At 40.4% G+C, this 21,195-nt stretch overlaps 1 protein-coding gene across 2 annotated transcripts in view; it reads right to left on the reverse strand.

Moving 5' to 3' along the window:
- The window catches only part of lats1.S (large tumor suppressor kinase 1 S homeolog), a 59,241-nt gene that overhangs the window by 3,979 nt on the left and 34,067 nt on the right, over window positions 1-21,195 (reverse strand). Inside the window, 3 exon segments of one of the 2 annotated variants that reach the window (NM_001094369.1) lie at window positions 4,386-4,492; window positions 4,743-4,925; window positions 18,869-19,451. In NM_001094369.1, the coding sequence (NP_001087838.1) occupies window positions 4,386-4,492; window positions 4,743-4,925; window positions 18,869-19,451 (873 nt within the window). 2 annotated transcript variants of the gene reach the window in all.

Consider the following 21,195-nt stretch of genomic DNA (forward strand, 5'->3'; position numbering starts at 1 on the left):
TTGGTTATTAGAGATAATTAATTTTATGCTTTGTGTTTACATTATATTGATTATATCACTTAACTGATGACATTCCTATGACTTGCATTTTTTGTTGGTGCCATAATAAACACACACAAATGTGTATGTATATGTGAAGCAAAAAAGGCATACATCCATTCTCTAAAGCTATCCAATTTATCTGCCAAAAGAACCACTTCAGGAAGAGAATCCCACAGCTTCACATCTCTCATTGTAAAAATACATTTTTGCATATAAAAATGAAACCTCCATCCTGAGACATCTATAGTTGTATAAAGCAAGCATGTGTTTACTGTATGGTCCCTTTGTACCTGCATATGGATATGTACTTATGATATAACACATTTTAAAGGAAGAGTTCAGTGTAAAAATTAAAACTGGGTAAACAGGCTGTTAAAAATAAAAACATGTTTCAAATATACTTAGTCAAAAATGTAATGTATAAAGTCCGGAGTAACTGGATGTCTAACATAACAGAACACTACTTCCTGCTTTTCAGCTCTCTATTACTCTGAGTTAGTCAGCAACTTTAAGGGGGGTTACATGGGACATAAATGTTCAATGAGTGTGCAACTGACCCCTAGCATACAACACACCTGTCTGATTGGTTACTGCCTGGAAACCAAGTTAAGTAGTGTCCTGCTATGTAAGACATCCAGTCACTCCAGCCTTTATACATAACATTTTTGCCTAACTAACTATATTGACAACAGTTTAATTTTGCAGAGCCTATTTAACCAGTTTTTATACTCAACAATTCCTTTAATCTTCTCTAAATGTAAAGAACCTATGCACCATCAGCTTAGTTGCTCTTCCTTTAACTAACAGTTAACAGAGTTAACTGTTAGTACGGTGAAGAGCAGTGCTGTCCAACTTCTGTAGTACCAAGGGCTGGAAGTCTACGTGATGGAGAGCTGATAATGGAAGCCAGTGTTGACCACACCCATTTAAACCACACCCACTCAAGAACTTTTAAGACCATGTCCACATTAATGGTGGCAACACAACAAAAAAAACAAATGGTTTGTACTCGCTGCAGGGATATCACTCATGCGAAAAATGTAAGTCATACCCTTAAATACACCATAAACATACCCTTAAATATACCATAAACATACCCTTCAATCCATACCCCCCCCCCCCCCGTGGATAAAACTGTACCTCCCCAGCAAATTATTATAACTCTACCAGGCTCACATCCCACAGGGTACATAGTAGTGCAGGCAGAGTATAATAATATACCTGAACTGGTAAAGCTGGTGTTTGCTTCAGAAACAATATTATACTTTATATAAACAAGCTACTGGTACCTGGAGAAAACCCACACAGACACAAGGAGAATATACAAACTATTACTATTACAAACTATTACTATCACCTATAGGTCATGTTGATCGTTTTTTGCAGAGAGGTTTGTTTTTGTAAGTAATTGTTAGTTGAAGTGTCTAAACCTGACTGTTTTACCAACCTGACTGTTCCATCTCAGCCTGTCAGATAAAGTTTCTATTGCCAATGGACTCCTGCTGCACAAATAGGGCAGCCCTCTCATACGGGAACATGAGGCATCAGACCGGTAATGTAAAAGCATTGTGCAAATACTTTATGGCAAAGTTATAAGTAGCTTTCAAAGGCAGTATTATGACAGATGTAAAATAGAGTTTAATTTCTGGTGTCAGTATCTCTTTAAGATATAGATAGATATATAGATATATAGATAGATAGATATATAGAGATATATATAGGAGTGGGACCTAACATAAGGTTTTCTGGGATTTGAATGCTAGAGAGCAGACAAAGGAGAACAATAAACATAAAAACGACTAGCATCAGAGGGGCTTATAGGTAGTGGAGAAGAAGGTGATGAGATGGCCCACGCTTAAAGGGGTGGTTCAACGTAAAGTTAACTTCTAGTATGTTATAAAATGAACAATTCTAAGCAACTTTTCAATTGGTCTTCATTCTTGATTTGTTATAGTTTTTGTTTTTTTAAACTTTAACTATATCTGCCTTCTTCTTCAGACTCTTTCCAGCTTTCAAACGGGGTCACTGGTCTCATCTAAAAAAAGAATGCTCTGTAAGGCTGCAAATTTATTGTTATTGCCCCTTTCCGAATTAATATCCTGAAAATGATCTTCTTACCTAAATTCTTATACGCCTTCCATAATGCACCTTGTGTACTCCCCAGGGTGTGGTTTAAGCAGCTGGATGTTTGTGTCAGGGGGTTTATTTGGGCAGGTGAGCGCCCAAGGATTAATATGCAGATGCTGCAAGCACCGGTTAAGAAAGGGGGACTGGCCCTTCCCAACTTTACACTTTACTATTATGCCAGTCAATTAGTGTACGCCCGGTGGTGGCTTAATCCTGATCCCAACAATCCAGCTATAGTCCTGGAAGCAGCAGTGGTTGCATCCTTTGAGGCCCTTGCTAATCAGCTGCATAGAGGGCTCCCTTCTATATATGCCCTAACACCTCCCATGACAACTGTAACCCTAATTTTTCAAAGGACGGTACTCTCTGCCTACAAGGCGCTAGGTGACCGATCCAAATGGGCTCCACTTTGGGGCAACAAATCTCTGTCACAATTTCAATCCCTTCCAAATGCCAGTGTGTGGGCCACGGCCGGAATAAAGTATCTGGGTGACCTGATACATGCAGGGGAGCTTAAACAGTTTGCACAGTTGAAAGAGGAGTTTGGGTTGCATAATCATATGCTCTTCAGATTCCTCCAACTGCGTCATGCATTTTCTGCCCAATTCCCGGAAGGCACACCATCTATTACCCAATCAACCCTGGAAGGATACTTACGGAAATCTGACCTCTCCAAACCCCTAAGTTGGTTATATACCATTTTGCTACAGAATAGCTTTGATCCCATTAAGTGCATCTGCTGTAAATGGGCCCAAGACTTTCCTTCTTTGGAGGTGGAATCCTGGAAGGATATTCTTGAGAAAATACCAGAAACCAACATTTCAGTTAGGGACCGTTAAATACACACCAAGTTTCTAAATAGAGTGTACCTGACCACACAGGCTGGCACAAATATATCAAGGTTACCCTGACCTATGTTTCAAATGTAACGCTGATAGTGGTACGTACATGCATGTATTTTGGGAGTGCCCTGAAATTCAACAGTACTGGACATCAATTCTGGCATTTATTAATGCCTCTTTGGGTCTCCCAGCTATTCGGACACCTGCATTTTGCCTTTTGGAATATTTTGAGGAACTAACTCTTTCATCCAGTGACAGACTGTGTCTCAGCCAACTTTTACACTACGCAAAGAAAGCTATTTTGCTCACATGGAAGGCCCTGGAACCTCCTACCTTGGCTTTCTGGATAAAAATTATCAATGACATTCTTCCCAGTCATAAATTGACATATATAATGCGTGGATGCCCAGATAAGTTTAACAAAATCTGGGATAGGTGGCTTACAGAAACGCAAATCGTTTGACTCGGTGGAAGTGAAAAGATCTTAACTTGGCTATTCACCCTGTGCTACTCTTTATCATATTATGGGGTTGCCCACCCTTCTATCTATCTATCTTTCTTTTCTTCACTCTCCTCTTTCTTGTTTGTTTTATGTCTATAAAATCAATAAAGATAATCTTACAAAAAATTTTTTATTGTTATTGCCCCTTTTTTATTACTCATGTTTTTATTTAGACCCTCTCATATTCTAGTCTCTTGTTTAAATCAATGCATGGTTGCTAGGGTAATTTGGACCCCAACAACAAGATTACTAAAATTGCAAACTGGAGAGCCGATAAATAAAAAGGAAAATAACTCCAAATAATAAAAAATGAAAACCAATCGCAAACTTTCTCAGAAAAGAACTCTCTACATCATACTAAAAGTCAACTCAAAGGTGAACAACCTCTTCAAATGCAGGTCCATCCTGGGTTTGTTCACAACCAGCTTAGCCCTGTAGCCACTAGGAAAACTGATCCACTCACATAATCAAACAAGGTGCAGAAAGAACGGCCTCTTGACTGCTAGAGAAAATGCAGTTCATGGGGAGCAAACCATGAAAAAGAGGAACTTAAAACTATTGGCTTTGCCATAAAAAATATAAGGAAAACTATTTCTGCATTAGAGGCGGTGAGTGTGTGGAAGGTGAATATAGAAACAATCCACCTTAAATGTTACAGTCCTTATAAGACAGAGTAGCGGAAGGTATCCTATACTGGAAGCCCATTGACACTTCCAAGAAAGGGCAAACCCTGACAAGTACTACGAGAAAAAAAAAAACTAACGGTATCTGGAAGAATCCTACTGCATTAAAAATTATGCATAGGTTCACATAATTGTTTAACATTCCTTTCATTATATGTTTGTTCTTTTTACCAATTTGTTTTTGCTTACTTTCATTTGTGTTTCCACAGGAGACTGTGCAAGGAATGGGGGCTGCCCAACCAGCATTTCATACAGTATAACGCCAACACTCCACCAGTCACAAAGCTGTGTATAACCTAAGACAGATATTAAAACAGAAATAATGTCAGTAAACTTGAAAAAAGTCCAAGTGAATATTCACAAAGGTAGCAGTCAAAGTTTTAAAGGAAAATGTGAGGTCACAGATTAATACACAGGTCATTGACATTGGCTAGTAGTTGAAATTATAAAGTAATCTAATGATAAAAATAAAACTTTATTTTAATAATTCATGCAGCATGGCCAATTCCTCTGATCCATTTAAATAATACAAGAGATACTTTATACCTGTACGCAACAGAACCTCAGGTGCAATATAGTTTGGTGTCCCAACCAAAGAATGTGCAAGGCAGCGCTGGTGTTGTCGGGCTGCTCTCCATTCTAGTGGCTTAAGTCTGTCTCCACAACGACAATTTTCTGGATCACCCCATTCATTGCTAAAATCCATACTGTCTTGTCGCAAGTGATCACCTACATAAACATAAGTACTACATGAGTAACTTATAATTTACAGGTATTACCATATACATCAAATAGTATGAAATAATATAATTTAAATTATGAGAGTCTTTAAATAAACATAGGTTCATGTATTCTGAGGAGCAAAGCATGTATGGAAATTCAATTTAGCTTAAGGTTCTACTACTACTTTCAGAACAACTGTGTGCAGCGGTAGCTGAAAAATAGAGCCCAACTTTAAAGGAAATTGTATAAATGGAATTCAGATGTTTGGAGCATTAACTGCAATATGGGCAACTGGGTTAGTGTTGCAGAATACCATTTTAATCCAACAAAAGGAGAACAAAACCTTAGAACACAAATTAGGTAAAATAAGTGTAATTACCTGTTTTCATGAAACACTACATTAAAAACTTAATATTCTGTTTTGTACATCAGTACTCATATGGTGAACATTCTCTTCTAACAGGAAGATTGCAGCTGACATTTTACTAGGAATGCACCGAATCCAGGATTTGGTTCGGGATACGGCCTTTTTAAACAGGAATCTTTCTGCCTGGCCGACCTGAATTTGAATTATAAATTAGGGGCAGGGAGGGCAATCGCGTGACTTTTTGTCAAAACAAAACAAGGAGGTAAAAAATGTTTTCCCCTTCCCACCTATAATTTGCATATGCAAATAAGGATTCGGGTTCGGTCGAATCTTTCGCAAAGGATTTGGGGGTTCTGGCGAAATCCAAAATAGTGGATTCGGTGCATCCCTACATTTTACATTGCCTCACGTTACCCCTAAGGCTCTATCCCAGGGGTAGGCAACCTGTGGCTCCAGAGCCTCATGCGGCTCTTCATCCTGCGGCTTTGCCAGTCATGTCGTCTATACAGCCCTCGCAACTGCTGGCGGTTTGAGTGTGAGACCGCGGTTAGCTTACCGCGGTTCGCACACTCAGAAAGCTGCCAGCAGGTGCGACGGCTGTATAGATGTCCCAGGAATAACAGGCAAGACCGAGTCGTAGCAAGATGATTCATGGTCCTTACTGGGGTCACACACTCAAGAGAGGGAAGATCAGCATGGAGCTTCAGAAACAGAAGTCACATTAAACAGATGAGAACACCAACATCTAATAGGGCTATTCAGTTTTTAATTTATTTCAAAGTAGGCCTACACATACACATTGCACATATGTTTGTTGTATTCTGTTGTTGTAACAGTTAAAAAAAAAAAAAAGGTTAAAACGTTTAAAAGTTTATAAGCTGTGTTATGTTTTGTGGCTCCATACTATTTTTCTTTAGTGGACGACGGGGGCAAAATGCCTCTTTTGATAGTAAAGGTTACTGACCCCTGCTCTATCCTAATGCACATCCAGCTGCTTTACCAGTACAGACAGAACACCAAGGAGATTGTGTCACTATAGTAGTCAGATGCAATGGAGTGAGGAGGTAAGATCAGAGATGTAGTTCGGGTTTGTCATGTGACCAGTTTAATCTCTATGTACAGAAAGCATTAATCATTATTACACATGCCTAGGGTGCACATGCACTAGCCCTAAGAGAAAAATTTGTCAATAAAGGGAACTTTTTGCCTTACAGCTTTTAGTTTCTTTTGGAGTGGATAACTAGATTAGAAACATGCAGAAAAATTTTCAACTGCAAACTACTGTTAAGCACATCTGTGGAATATGCCGAATACTTTAAAGAAACAATGTAAAAATAAAAACATAGTAAATAGATAGTACAAAAAAAAAAAAAAATCTTTCTAAAATAGTAAAAATGCAATCTAGAAGGGCTGGAGTAGCCAGATGTTTAACATAATAGTCAATACCCCACTTTCTATTTTGCATCTCTTTAACTCTTAGTTAGTCTGTGACTTAAAGGGGGGGTCACATGGGACATGACTGTTCAGCAAATTTGTTTTTGAACCTTAAGGAGAACGATCGCGAAAATGTGATATAAGCTTCAACACACTGAAGTAATACGTTTTCTAAATACAATCAATTAAAAATTCTGTAATGTTTCTGAAATAATGAAGTTTATCTTCACTTTCCATCTTTCAGCATATAATGCTCTTTATTCTATCTTTATGCAGAAGTTGGGTGTCATATTCATTGAGAGGGGCTCCTTTTGCCTAGAAGATGTATTAGAGCGCATTAAAATCACCAGACATCATATCTCTCTACATGCAGAAAAAAAAAAACCTTTAAAAATAAGTAAAGTGAATGCAAATTTCATAAGTGCTATTCAAAAAACTTATGCCATTTACATTCATTATTTTTTTGATCCCAATTCTTATGATTAAGAAAAACATTAGAAAGCTCAGATAACGTTGCTCACATCTTTCCTAACCAGAAGAACATAACACCAGTCCTCTTTCTTTCATCTGACAACTGTGAATACTTCATGGTCAGAAATTGACCAGCAGGGGGTGCTGTTGAAGGAAAATTAATTCATTTTAACAGAGCAGTAACACCAAATAAGTATTTTAAAGTAATGAAAATAGAATGTGCTGTTGTGTTGTACTGGTACCACTGGTGTGTTTGCTTCAGAAACTCTACAACAGTTTATATAAATATGCTGCTGTGCAGCCATAGGAGCAGTCGTTAAAGGAACAGTAACACCAATAAATTAAAGTGTTTTAAGGTAATGCACTGGTAAAACTGGTCTGTTTGCTTCAGAAACACTACTATAGTTTATATAAACAAGCTGCTGAATTGCAATAACAGAAATTAATGAAAGGCTATATGAAACAGGATAAATAGTGGATAACAGATAACATTATGTTCTACAGAGGTTATCTGCTGTGTAACTTGAGCCTTTTCTCCTTTAAATATCTGCCCCCCATGGCTACACAGCAGCATATTTATATAAACAATAGTAGTGTTTCTGAAGCACAAACAGCGGTTTTACCAGTGCAGGGCAACACTGCATTATATTTGTATTACTTTAAAACAATTTTATTTTTTGATGTTACTGTTCCTTTAAAAGCTGAAAAGAAGAAAAGACACATGATACACAGAAGATAACAGATAAACTGTAGTATACAATGGGATTCTTCAGATACTATTGGTTATCTACAGTGTATCCTGATCTTAAATGGCAACAGTCATAGCTACGCAGCAGCTTGTTTATATAAACTATAGTTGTGTTTCTAAAGCAAACATGCCAGTTGTGTCAGTGAATTACAACAGTACATTATACTGTCATTGCTTTAAAACACTTTCTTTTTTGGTGTTACTGTTTCTTTAACACAGTACATGTATCCCTTAATATCTTGGAATTAGAAAAAAAAAACGCTTGTAAATTGCAAAAGTGCTTAGAACAATAGTCTCATTAATTATGGTTTACTCCAGCAATGGAGTTAACCATTCAAAAGTGGTAACCAATCAGCCTTGTGGTGAAGCTATAAACCGGATCACATGCCTGAGCTATAGGTTGTGCAGAGAGAGAGAGAGAGAGAGAGAGAGAGAGAGATGTGGATTAGTGTTTTAGTGACTAAAGTATACAGTGAGTTTTCTAGTAAGAGAGTCTACTGAACCGTTTGATGCCCAATATGCTTAGATATGCCAAAGTATGTGGTATTGATGGACCCTAAAATAAGAAAAATGCATATGAAACAATTTGGCTACTACAAAATTAGCACCCTAATACATTCTATGTCCCATTGTACACATTCTGTTGAACCCAAAATGGGTAATCTTGCATAAATACCCACGACTACACTTTCTGTGCATACCAGATGAGTAGGCAACAGAATATTTGTATACAAGCAGAACCTGAGGACATCCAGCTTTCTGAGGCCAAAAAATTGTTTAGATATTTTAAATGGCCAGGATAAGAGTTGCGATATACCCAGTGACAGATTTTAATGAGTCGCATGTAGAAGATCGGACACATTTTCAGACATTCTGTGACGTACATAACATGACTGTACATGGGGTACAGGAACAAATCATGCATCATTCTCGCTTCCCTCTACCTTTCCCCTTACCACCCACCACCCCTTTGGGTTATATCAAATTCAATGTTTTGGTTGAAGTCTTCTGATGTTATTGGTGTACTCCTATTTCATTTCACTACAAATGTTTATTGCATATCACCATTCAATAAAAATTTTTTAGAACGCCTAATATTTTACACTATTTAATTTGTATACAACATAAATGTCAATAAAAAAAAATTAAGACCAGTAAATTCAGGCTTAAAAAAATAGGCAAATAACATTACACTGCATTTTTAGGTGGAAACGGATTTTACACAGTTTAGTAAATACACAGAAATGTCCTCAGTTGGTAACATACAGTCATATGAAAAAGTTTGGGAACCCCTCCTAATTCTTTGGAGTTTTGTTTATCATTGGCTGAGCTTTCAAAGTAACAACTTCCTTTTAATATATAACATGCCTTATGGAAACAGTAGTATTTCAGCAGTGAACGTTTATTAGATTAACAGGAAATATGCAATATGCATCATAACAAAATTAGACAGGTGCATAAATTTGGGCACCCCAACAGATATATTACATCAATACTTAGTTGAGTCACCTTTTACAAATGTAACAGCCTCTAGACGCATCCTATAGCCTTTGATGAGTGTCTGGATTCGCCTCCTATAGCCTTTGATGAGTGTCTGGATTCTGGATGGCGGTATTTTTGACCATTCGTCCATATAAAATCTCTCCAGTTCAGTTAAATTTGATGGCTGCCAAGCATGGACAGCCTGCTTCAAATCATCCCATAGATTTTCGATGATATTCAAGTCGGAGGACTGTGACGGCCATTCCAGAATATTGTACTTTTCCCTCTGCATAAATGCTTTTGTAGATTTCGAAGTGTGTTTAGGGTCATTGTCTTGTTGGTATATCCAACCCCTGCGTAACTTCAACTTTGTGACTTGCTTGAACATTATCCTGAAGAATTTGTTGATATTGGGTTGAATTCATCAGCCCTCGACTTTAACAAGGCCCCAGTCCCTGAACTAGCCACACAGCATGATTGAACGTCCACCATGTTTGAGCGTAGGTAGCAAGTGTTTTTCTTGGAATGCGGTGTTGTTCTTCCGCCATGCAAAGTGCTTTTTGTTATGACCAAATAACTACATTTTTGTCTGATCAGTCCAAAGCACTTTTTTCCAAAATGACTGTGGCTTGTCTAAATGAGCCTTTGCATTCAACAAGCGACTGTTTGTGGCGTGAGTGCAGAAAGGGCTTCTTTCTCATCACCCTGCCATACAGATGTTCTTTGTCTAAATAGCACTGAATTGTAGAGCGATGTACAGATACATCTGCAGCAAGATGCTCTTGCAGGTCTTTGGATCTGATCTTTGGGTTGTCTGTAACCATTCTAACAATCCTCCGCATATGCCTATGAAGTTCAAGGCTCAACGAGCTAATCCAACAAATTTAGTGTTGCCAGTAAACAGTATTGAGCAGTTACATGCATTCAAGCATGATTACAAGGGTACCCACATTTTATTGCTTCACTAAAAAATCTTTGTTCAGAAAACACCCAGTACTCAGATGTTCTTGGGAAATGAAAGACATACCACTATTATCTTTTTTGTTGGAAGTGGAGTACATTATTATGTAGGCTTAGAGGGGTAGCCAAACTTTTTCATATGACTGTATAACCAATAAAGAGTTTAAAAATAACTTTACAAAATAAACAAAATAAAATAATTTTTAAAAAAAAGTATTCTTAGAGCTCAAAGCTAGTTGTATAGGTATATTGTCAGTTGAGTTGTTTTTAGTTTGTTCACTGGAAATAGAGACTGTTTTCAATTGATTTACATTTTCTATTTTTGCCCATTTTCCAAAACAAATATAGAAATTTTTTCATACTCACCGTAATTTCTATTTCCAAGTCACTTCCATGGCAGCATTCACCAACATGGGTTAATCCCGCCTATCAGGTCACTGGACAGGAAAGTGTTAACGATCGGTTTAAATACCTTGCTCCTCCCAGCAATCCTCGTCTAGTAACAAGCTCCAGAAGAAGGGAGGGAAGTTGGTGAATGCTGCCATGGAAGTGACTTGGAAATAGAAATTACGGTGAGTATGAAAAAATTTCTATATTTCCCAAGTCACCCATGGCAGACAATTCACCAACATGGGATTTCCCCAAGCTTAAAGAAGGGAGGGACCATTATCGATCAACCAAAAAACTTTATTTAGCATGAACAACAGATTGCAAAATCTTTCTTCCAAACTTTGCATCTTGAGACAACATCACATTCAGTCTGTAATGACGAATGAAGGTACAAGAAGATGTCCACCTAGCAGCCTTGCAGATGAGGTCTGGCGGGGCCCTGGCTTCCGCCGCCCAGGAAGTAGCCATGGCTCTTGTAGAGTGAGCCCTCAGGTCCTTAGGAATCTCATTGCCTGTCAACCGATAAGCTAGAGCAATGCAGGAGACAATCCAGCGGCCAATCGTAGATTTAGCTGGTGCCATACCCTTTCTAGGGCCCCTCGGAATCAGGAATAACTTGTCAGATTTTCGCCAATCCTTCGTTCGCGTCAGATAATGCGAAACGGCCCTCACCAGGTCCAAAGTATGCCATTCTCGCTCCTTGTTAGACTTTGGAGATGGGCAGAAGGAAGGTAGTGTAACTTCCAAATCGGCATGAAATTGGGAAATTACTTTTGGAAGAAACTCAAAAGATGGTCTCATAACCACTTTGTCCGGATAGACAACTGTGTCTGGCTCTTTTGCTGACAAAGCAGAAATCTCTCCAACCCTGCAAGCTGAGGTAATAGCGACCAGAAACAGGACTTTCAACGTCGCATGCCAGTCCGAGGCTTTCCGCAAAGGCTCAAAAGGTGAAGACATTAAGGCTCGTAAGACAATCGTAAGGTCCCAAGGTGGAACTCTGGATTTCTTGAAAGGACACACCCTTCTCATTGCGTTGAAGAACCAGTTAACCAGAGGCTCCTCCGCCCAGGAATGACCACACAATGCAGATAATGCGGAGACTTGACCTCGCAGAGTGCTTGTGCTAAGTTTTCTCTGGAAACCCACAAACAGGAACTGAATCACCTGTTGGACAGTAGGATCTTTTGGGTCAAACTTGTGTTGTACTGCAAATTCTGCGAAACACTTCCAGACCCTGTAATATTGAGCCGAGGTAGAAGCCCTCCGAGCCTTCAATAAGAAATTTACCAGATCATCCTGGAAACCATATTCTGCTAGCCTCTGCCTTTCAATTTCCATACCGTCAGTGACAGGGAATCCACTCCCTCGTAGACCACTGGGCCCTGGGATAACAAATCCGGCTGAAGAGGCAGTCTCAGAGGTGGCTCTACTGCCAAACTCAGCAGGAGCGGAAACCAAGGGCGTCTCGGCCAATACGGAATTATGGCTATGACCAAGGCTTTTTCGACATCCACCTTTTTCAACACCCTCCAAATCATTGAAAGGGCGGAAAGACATAACCAAATATCCTGCTCCAATCCTGGAGGAGTGCATCCACTGCTTCTGCCAGAGGACATGGTGCCCTGGAGAAGAACCTGCTGCACTTGTGGTTTTTGTCCGTGGCCATAAGATCGATTTCTGGCCTTCCGAACCTTTGTACTACGCCTTGAAAGGTAAGCAGACAAACTCCATTCTCCTGGTTGCAAGGTGTTGCGACTGAGAAAGTCTGCCTCCGTATTCTGACTGCCTGGAATATGTAAGGCTGTCAGCCCTTCTAGATTTTCCTCTGCCCACGTCATTATTGGGGCCAGTTCTTTTAGCAGTCGGGCGCTTCTGGTGCCACCTTGCTTCTGCACATAAGACACAGTTGTAACATTGTCTGACTGAATCTTTACCCAGGCATGTAGAATCTTTTCTGAAAAGGCCAGCAACGCCTCTTTCACGGCCCGTAGTTCCAGAATGTTTGAGGAGACACCCTGCAGGTTCCAATGACCTTGAACACTGCGGCCTTCCAGTACTGCACCCCAGCCTCTCTCTGAAGCGTCTGTTGTGATCACCACATACGGGGGGTTTGCAAGGACCATCCCCTGAGTCAAGTTTCCTACAACCAGCCACCAACTTAAACTGTCTTTGGCGTCCTCTGACGTCCTCGTGAATTTAGTTTCAATTGTCTTGAAGCATTCTCCCTCAGGAAGAATTGTTGGAGAGGCCTCATGTGCCACCTGGCCCACTTCACCATCTGGATCGTAGATGCCATGAGACCTAGGACCGACATGCATGACCTTACTGAGACTCTTTGTTGTTCTTTGAACTGTCTTATTTGTCTCAATATATGCTGCATCTTTTCTTGAGGAAGAAAAGTACCAGGATTGTTCTGTCCCTGAATTTCAGAGCTTCCTCTCTTGATGAAGCCACCAACAGAATGTCGTCCAGGTAATGAAATATAGGCACACCTTCTACTCTTAGAAAAGCCACGACCGTGACCAGGACCTTCGTAAATGTTCTTGGGGACGTTGAGAGGCCAAAGGGAAGGCAGGTAAACTGGACATGTTGACCTCTGAAAGCAAATCGAAGATACTTCCGGTGTGTCTTGTGCACTGGTACATGGAAATATGCGTCCTTCAAGTCCAGATTTATTAGCCATGACTGTGGCGGAACTGCTTGTAGGATGGACGTCAGTGATTCCATTTTGAAGCGCCTGCAGTTGACAAACTGATTCAGAGGGCGTAAATCCAGTACCGGTCTGAATGCCCCCGAGGCCTTCCGGACTAGAAAGAGCTTCCACTGGCCCTGAGTTCAGGAGTTGATCTACATACTCCTGTAACACTTGGTCCGAACCTGGTACCTGCGGGACTGAAGACATCTTGAACACATTGCGAGACGGCACCCTGTGGAATTCCAACTGATATCCTTCCTGAATCACCCTCAGGACCCATTGGTCTCTGATTTTTGAGGCCCAGACCGCATAAAAGGATGTTAGACGTGCCCCCACTCTGCTGGTCTGAGCCGGCCTGATCTCATTGCTTCTTCTCTGTATGGCTTGAGCTGAAAGTAGAACTTCTCCTATTGGGAGGCCTACTTTCCCCCCTTGTGGGCTTCCAATTCGTCTGTCTTCCGGCAGTCCTTCCATATCTAGGCTGTCTTGAACCCCGAAAGGACCTGTTAATGGGGGAACTAGGCCTCCCCCCTTGACGCCTGAATCTCTTCTCCTGCGGCAAAAATACACTCTTGCCCCCGGAAGCCTTCTTAATGATGGAATCGAGTTTCTCACCGAAGAGCATCTCTCCCTCAAACGGTAACTGACATAAGTTCCCCTTAGAGGCTGAATCCGCCAGCCATGGCTTCAGCCACAAAGCCCTTCTTGAGGACACCGAAAGTGCCATAGTTCTTGAAGCTAGATGTACCAAATCTAGAGAGGTATCTGTCATGAAATCCACCGCTAGCTTCAATTCAGACAACATTTCACGTAACCCAGACCTTTTGACATTAGAAGAAATGGCATCTTCCAGGTTATTCAACCACACCTTCATAGCTCTTGATGTGGAGGTCATAGCTACTGCCGGTCTACAAGTTGCTCCTGCCGCTATAAACGTCTTCTTGAGATTGGTTTCGATCCGTTTCTCCATTGGATCACGGAAAGCTGCTGCATCATCCACTGGCAGCGTCGTCTTTCTTGCCAACCTTACCACCGCAGCGTCGACTTTAGGCGGATTGTCCCACAATTTAGAGAAAGACTCCTCCACCGGATACTTTTTTGCAAACTTCCCCTGGATAACAAACTTTTTCTCTGTTCTCTTCCATTCAGAGCTGATGATTTCCTTAATTGAATCATGCACCGGGAAAGTCACCTGTCTTTTCCTGACCGATGGGAAGAATTTATCTGCTGAACTAGACCTAGGTAGCTCTTCCGAAAGACATAGCGTCTTCCTTACTGCCTTTACCCGATTCTCTATCGCTGTAGGATCAAATGCAATCTCTTCCTCAGAAAACACTTCTCCCTCCTCTGAGAGTTCTGAATGTGCGTCCCCAGGAGAATACAATTCTTCATCTGACACATCCGATAGAGACTCATATGGTAAATCTCTGACCCTCTTAGCTTTCCTCTGTACCCCAGAGGTAGAAGCAGTAGCCTCTTGCATGCCTTGTACTACAGCTTGCTTGATGATGGAGACCAGAGCATCCAATTGTGGGGCTCCTGAAGGCTGAGGGTCTGCAGACGCTACTGGGTCCGTAGCTGAAGCCGCTTTCTTTGAGAGAGTAGGCTCCCCTTTCTGCAATTCAGTTGACACATGTAGGCTGAAAATGGAAAAGACAACCATCAGCCACTAATTATCGTTCTCTCTCATTACATCCATATATCCACAGCCAGCTTACCTAGGACCTTTGGGCTGAGATCCTTTTCCAGAGCCAGGCTGATCCATAGTAACCTGTAATACATTATTCCATAAGCATAAATTCAATTACAAAAGCAAGATTCCACTGGAAAGGCACTCACAATCTGTAGCCGAGTGAACCAACGCTCTCCAACTTCCGGCGAAGTGTACTATCACATCCAGCCAAAACGCCAGCCTTGCACACATTGCCAGCGTCTTCTTATTGTGTCACTTCCTGACGCCGTTTTCCCGCGCGTCAGTCCGGTCGCGCGTCACTTCCGGGCGCGCGTCTTTCGTGTGCGCCATTCCCGGCGCGCGTCCATTTCCGGGCGCGCGACTTCTTTGAGCGTGCGTCACTTCCGGCACGCGTCACTCCGTTCGCGTCAACTCAGGCGCGCGTTTTACACGCGCTTCCGCGTCCATACTCGACGCGCGTCCGCGTCAGTATTGGCGCGTGTGCTCTTCCATGGAACAAACACTTTACCCAGCCTCGAATCCATCTGAAACGGCTGATCCTCTGGACTGCTTCGTCCTCCTCTCTACCCTTAGGAGGGAATTCTTACAGCAGCTCCAGCACATAACCCTGCCCAACGGGTTCTTCTCACCACAACCCGTATAGGGTGCACTTGGAGGCATCAGAGGGGAGAGAGAGAGAGAGAGAGAGAGAGAGAGAGAGAGAGAGACCCACTCTGGTATGGTAAGCTTAGCAGCCTTTTAGCCATCTGTAGCAGCCTGTAGCAGTCTGTAGCAGCCTGTCGTGACCTGGACAGGAAAAAAGACGAGGATTGCTGGGAGGAGCAAGTTATTTAAACCGATCGTTAACACTTTCCTGTCCAGTGACCTGATAGGCGGGATTAACCCATGTTGGTGAATTGTCTGCCATGGGTGACTTGGGAAATTAAAGTTTCGTGTTCATGTCTCTGGTGTTTCAGACTAGCAGTTTAGTAATCCAGGTGCAGTTTCTGAACTGTTACAATTTGCTACATTAGTTTGTGATCAGCATCTGTGGAATTAGGAACTATTCTAACAACTGCCTTTAAAGGGGTTGTTCACCTTTTGGGAAATAAAGCTAATTTAACAGCCCATGTCATAAAAAACGTTTTGTAATTCATCTTTATTACTTAAAATGTTTGCTTTCAGAGATACATACCACAGAAGCTATGGATCATCTCTGCAAAAACGCTCTCAGATGTAGGTTGCCAAATAAAGAAGTTCACGACTGAATCTGCACTGCTCATGCTCTCTCTCCTGCTTCATTTGCATACCTTCAATTCCATTGGCTGGCAAGATTCAGCCAATCAGATCAAAGAGATGCAAATGAAGCGAGAGAGAGAGAGCATGTGCAGTGCAGATTCAGTCGTGAACTTCCTTATTTGGCAACCTGCATCGCTTACACCAAGGGTAGGGAACCTGCGGCTCAAGAGCCTCATGTGGCTCTTCATCCTGCTTGCTGCGGCTCAGTCTTGCGGCTTTGCCCATCAGGTCGTATTTACAGCCCTCGCACCTGCTGGTGGCTTCTTGAGTGTGCGACCGCGGTAAGCACACTCAAGAAGCCGCCAGCAGGTGCGAGGGCTGTATAGACGTCCCAGGAGTGGCAAGACTGAGCCACAGCAAGATGATTCATCATGGTCCTTACCGCGGTCACACACTCACAAGAGAGGGAAGATCAGCATGGAGCTTCAGAAACAGAAGTCACAGTAAACAGATGAGAACACTAGCATTTAATAGGGCTATTCAGTGTTTAATTTATTTCAAAGTAGCCCTGCATATACACAATGCACTTCTGTTTGTTGTATTCTGTTGTAACAGTTAAAATTAAAAAAAGTTTATAAGCTGTGTTATGTTTTGCGGCTCCAGACAATTTTTCTTTAGTGGGAGAGGGGCAAAATGGCTCTTTTGATAGTAAAGGTAGCTGACCCCTGGCTTACACAGAGCCTGTCCCACAATCACAGAGAAGAGAACCGAGAGTTTTTGCAGAGATGATCCACTTCTATGGTATGTATCTCTGAAAGCAAACATTTTAAGTAATAAAGATAAATTACAAAAAGTTTTTTATGACATGAGCTGTTAAATTAGCTTTATTGTCCAAAAGGTGAACAACCCCTTTAATGAAACTCTGAATCTGCTCAGCCAAAGATAAGAAACGTATAAACTTCTGTTTATCAATTTAGTACAGTTTGCAGAGTCAGTAACCCCCCTTCCAATAGATGTTTTTACAAACACTGTACATAAGAAGATGGAAAATGAAACTTTAAACATCAATATTAGAGAAACAGTCACAAATAGAAAATAGAAAGCAATTGATAAAAAGTCTATTTCTGGTGAACTATCAGAAATCAAGTGAACTGAAAAGTGTTGGAAGGTGAACAACCCATTTAAAGGAATTCTTCAGTATAAAAAAAAAAAAAAAACTGGGTAAATAGGCTGTGCAAAATAAAAAAATGTTTCTCATATAGTTATCCAAAAATGTAATCTATAATGGCTGGATTGACTGGATGTGTAACATAACAGAATACTAATTCCTGCTTTGCAGCTCTCTTGGTCGTAACCAATCAGTGACTTGAGGGGGCCACATGGGTCATAACTGGGGTCATCAATTGCAAACTCACTGAACAGTTTTGTCACGTTGCCCCCCTTCAAGTCACTGACTAGCTCAGTTAGAAAGCTGAAAAGTTGGATTCTGGCTATTATGTTAAACATCCAGTCACTCCAGCCTTTATACATTACATTTTTGGCTAACTAACTATATTAGAAACATTTTTTATTTTGCACAGCCTATCTATTTAGCCAGCTTTTATTTTTACACTGAACTATTCCTTTAAGCCTCCCAGAGCCATCAGCCCAATAATGAATTCTTTTCTAGCCCTAAGCATATAAACATTCTAATTATATAACAAGAAAGTACTGGTAGGTGTTATTCTCAGAGGTCCAGTTTGCATTTGCAATTAAGTTTAAAATGCCTACTTTGCAAGCTAGGTATAAAAACATGAAGTTTAGGAGAAAAGGTCCCTTTTACACTTATAGTTTATGTTTATAGTAATGTGACTGCATTAAATTCAGCTACTTAGCTTTGTGGAGGGATCAGCTATAATAAATTACATAAGTGACTGAGCAGATTTACTTGGGAGGCTTCAAATGTTACTATAATTACAGAGCACTAATGCCAAATACATCTAGTCATAAACTGGTTAAATAATACTTTTACATGAAAGATAAGCTAGAATTTCTACTCACTAATGAGCAATGCTGAGTTTAGATAGACGAGACTAAATTAACAGCCACCATGTGCAAGGGCAATTTGTGCCCTAAGCCATCCTGAGGTAGCTGCAAATAAGCCACCCTCCCCACCGCTCTTACCTATGTCGCATATGAAGGGGTCCTGGGAAGGGCTGCATCTCTAGTGCGGATCGTGCTATTGCACCCTATTCATTAGAAGAGTAAAATTTCGTGACCCTGACTTTATGCCTCTGTCAGTTAATGGTTACTGAGCTACTGAATATGCATACAGATTCTTTACAACACATTATATGAAGACCTTTGTTCAAGGAAATTAGATTGCTGGTGTTGCTAAGACTACATTTTGAGCATCTGCAAATTGTTTTTACGTTTTTTTAACTAAATAATTTATATATTTAATAAATATATTAATATTATTTGGTTCATGGCTTATTTGGCTGCTTACCACTCTGGTAGTACTTTGAGTCATGTGTCCACCGAAATCCAGTGCAGAGGCCAAAATCAGTAAGTTTGATATGGCCATCTCGGTCAATTAGGATATTGTCAGGTTTGATGTCACGGTGTATGAAATCCATCTTGTGTACACTCTCAACAGCACAGGTGAGTTCAGCTATGTAAAAGTGGGCTAAGTCTTCGGGGAAGACTCCCATTCGGATTAGTAAACTCATCATGTCGCCACCAGGAATATAATCCATGACAAAATACAAATTGTCTTTATCTTGGAAGGAATAATAGAGCCGTACAACCCACTCATTATCAGCCTCAGCAAGGATATCCCTCTCAGCTTTAACATGAGCCACTTGGTTTCGAAGAAGAACATCTTTTTTTCTCAGGGTTTTCATAGCATACAAAGCATTGGTATCAGTCTTTCTGGCAAGGCATACCTCCCCAAAGGCACCTATGCCAAGAGTTTTGATTTTTACAAACATGGACTTTTCCATCTTTGCCCTCTTCAGACGGATATAGTTGGATTCTTTCTGACATAGCATTTTTCTCATTTGGTCTTGAGCTTCCTGTGACAAACGCACCTACAATAAATAAACTACATGAGAAAAGCATGACATTTTGATCAAATTAAAAAAAAAAAACATGTCAAAAGGTGATCAAGCATTCTTTAAGATTGTATTACATTTATTTAATTTACAGGAATATAACGCTGAATATATCTGGCAGAAAGAAATGCAGAATCAAACCATTTTTGACATATCTTATATAGAGGATCTTACGTGCGGACTATATTTACATAATTTTGCATGTCAAATTAAACTTATTTGAATTAAATATATCATATTAGCATTAACGTGTATATTATACATGCTAATCATTTATGGAAGCCTCTATAACATCCAGAGGTACCTACTCAGTTGCAAAAGCAGTACATCAGCTCTGATAATCTGAGTTCAGCAGAACCACTGATTAAACTTTGCAAGTACTGTACACTAGCATTAGTCTCCATATCTATCATCCTGCAGGCATACTGGCAATTACAAGGTAAATTGCAACAGGGTTTTTTTTTTTTTTTTTTTTTAATTATTTTCCTTTTATCTGTAACATCAATACAGTGCCTCATACTTTATAACTAAACTGAAATATATTCATGTTGATGGCTAAACAATACTATTTTTTCCCACAGTCTTACATAACAGAGCCCAAATCTGCAATTACAAAAAAATATATATATATATCTGGATTCCCATACAGTGTCAAACTTTGGTACCTGGAGCCCACAACCACCATTCTGGCCCTTCCCCACTGCCGCAGTCACAAAATAAGCCATTAAACTTTTCAGAAGTCCCCAGGTCCCATATTTTGGATGCTTTAATGTCAGAATGAATAGAATATAGCAATATGCTAATTTTACATATTTTATAACAATGATAAATTTAGCAAAGCTTTGTACTTTGATAATTAGGAGAAGACAGACATTTGCTGATCTCAGGATCTGCATTTTCCAAAAAGGTTTTCTGGGGTCAGTTTGCAGTAATTGACATTTTTTGCCTAGAAATCTAAAGTGGGTTGACTTGCCCTGCTATGCTTTGAGTTGTGCAGTTTTGCAGTTGTGCACTGCAATTTGTTTTGATCTATACAGCTGAAACATTCCTATATCTTGTTACAGAAGTGGCATTAGAGATGTAGAAAGCTTAAGTTGTCTAAAGCTCCCCATAAACAGGACGATTCTTGCCGAACGACCGATTTTAGGAAGTCCGACCAATCCTTCGAAATTATCATGCGGTTAGTGGGATTCAAACGATCGCACATCTTACTATATTTTGGCCGACATCGGTCAGGAAATTGATCGGCCAGGTCAAAAAATCTGTCTATGTTTGCAGGGCCAAGCAGGCAGCTCCCCTTTGTTTTCCTGGCAAATTGGTCCTTTAGTTCATGGTCAATTCGTACGATCGTTCCGAGAAAATCGTGGTCTCACGAAGAGGATCGGATCTTTTAAAAATCTCAACATCTATGGCCAGCTTTAGATAAAAGTTTATCTAGGTAAACTAAATATTGCCCCAGGAAATGCCCCTAAATTAAAGCAGATCTAAAGAACCTTGCTTAACCCCAGTTTACTTGCTTTCAGGCTTGTATACAACTCTCAGCATCCGTTTTCTTGAATTAAAATTTGCTAGATGAAGAGGGCTGAATTACTGAGCAATAATTTTAAATTAAAAAAAAAAAAAAAAAACAACAAACAGCCTCATAAAATGCAATATAAGCCTCAATGGAACATCCCATGTGATTTGTGGAAATCTAGTTTTATCTTCACTGTTCTTGCAG

Source organism: Xenopus laevis, chromosome 5S (assembly GCF_017654675.1).
Source record: "Xenopus laevis strain J_2021 chromosome 5S, Xenopus_laevis_v10.1, whole genome shotgun sequence".
NCBI classification, from domain to species: domain Eukaryota; kingdom Metazoa; phylum Chordata; class Amphibia; order Anura; family Pipidae; genus Xenopus; species Xenopus laevis.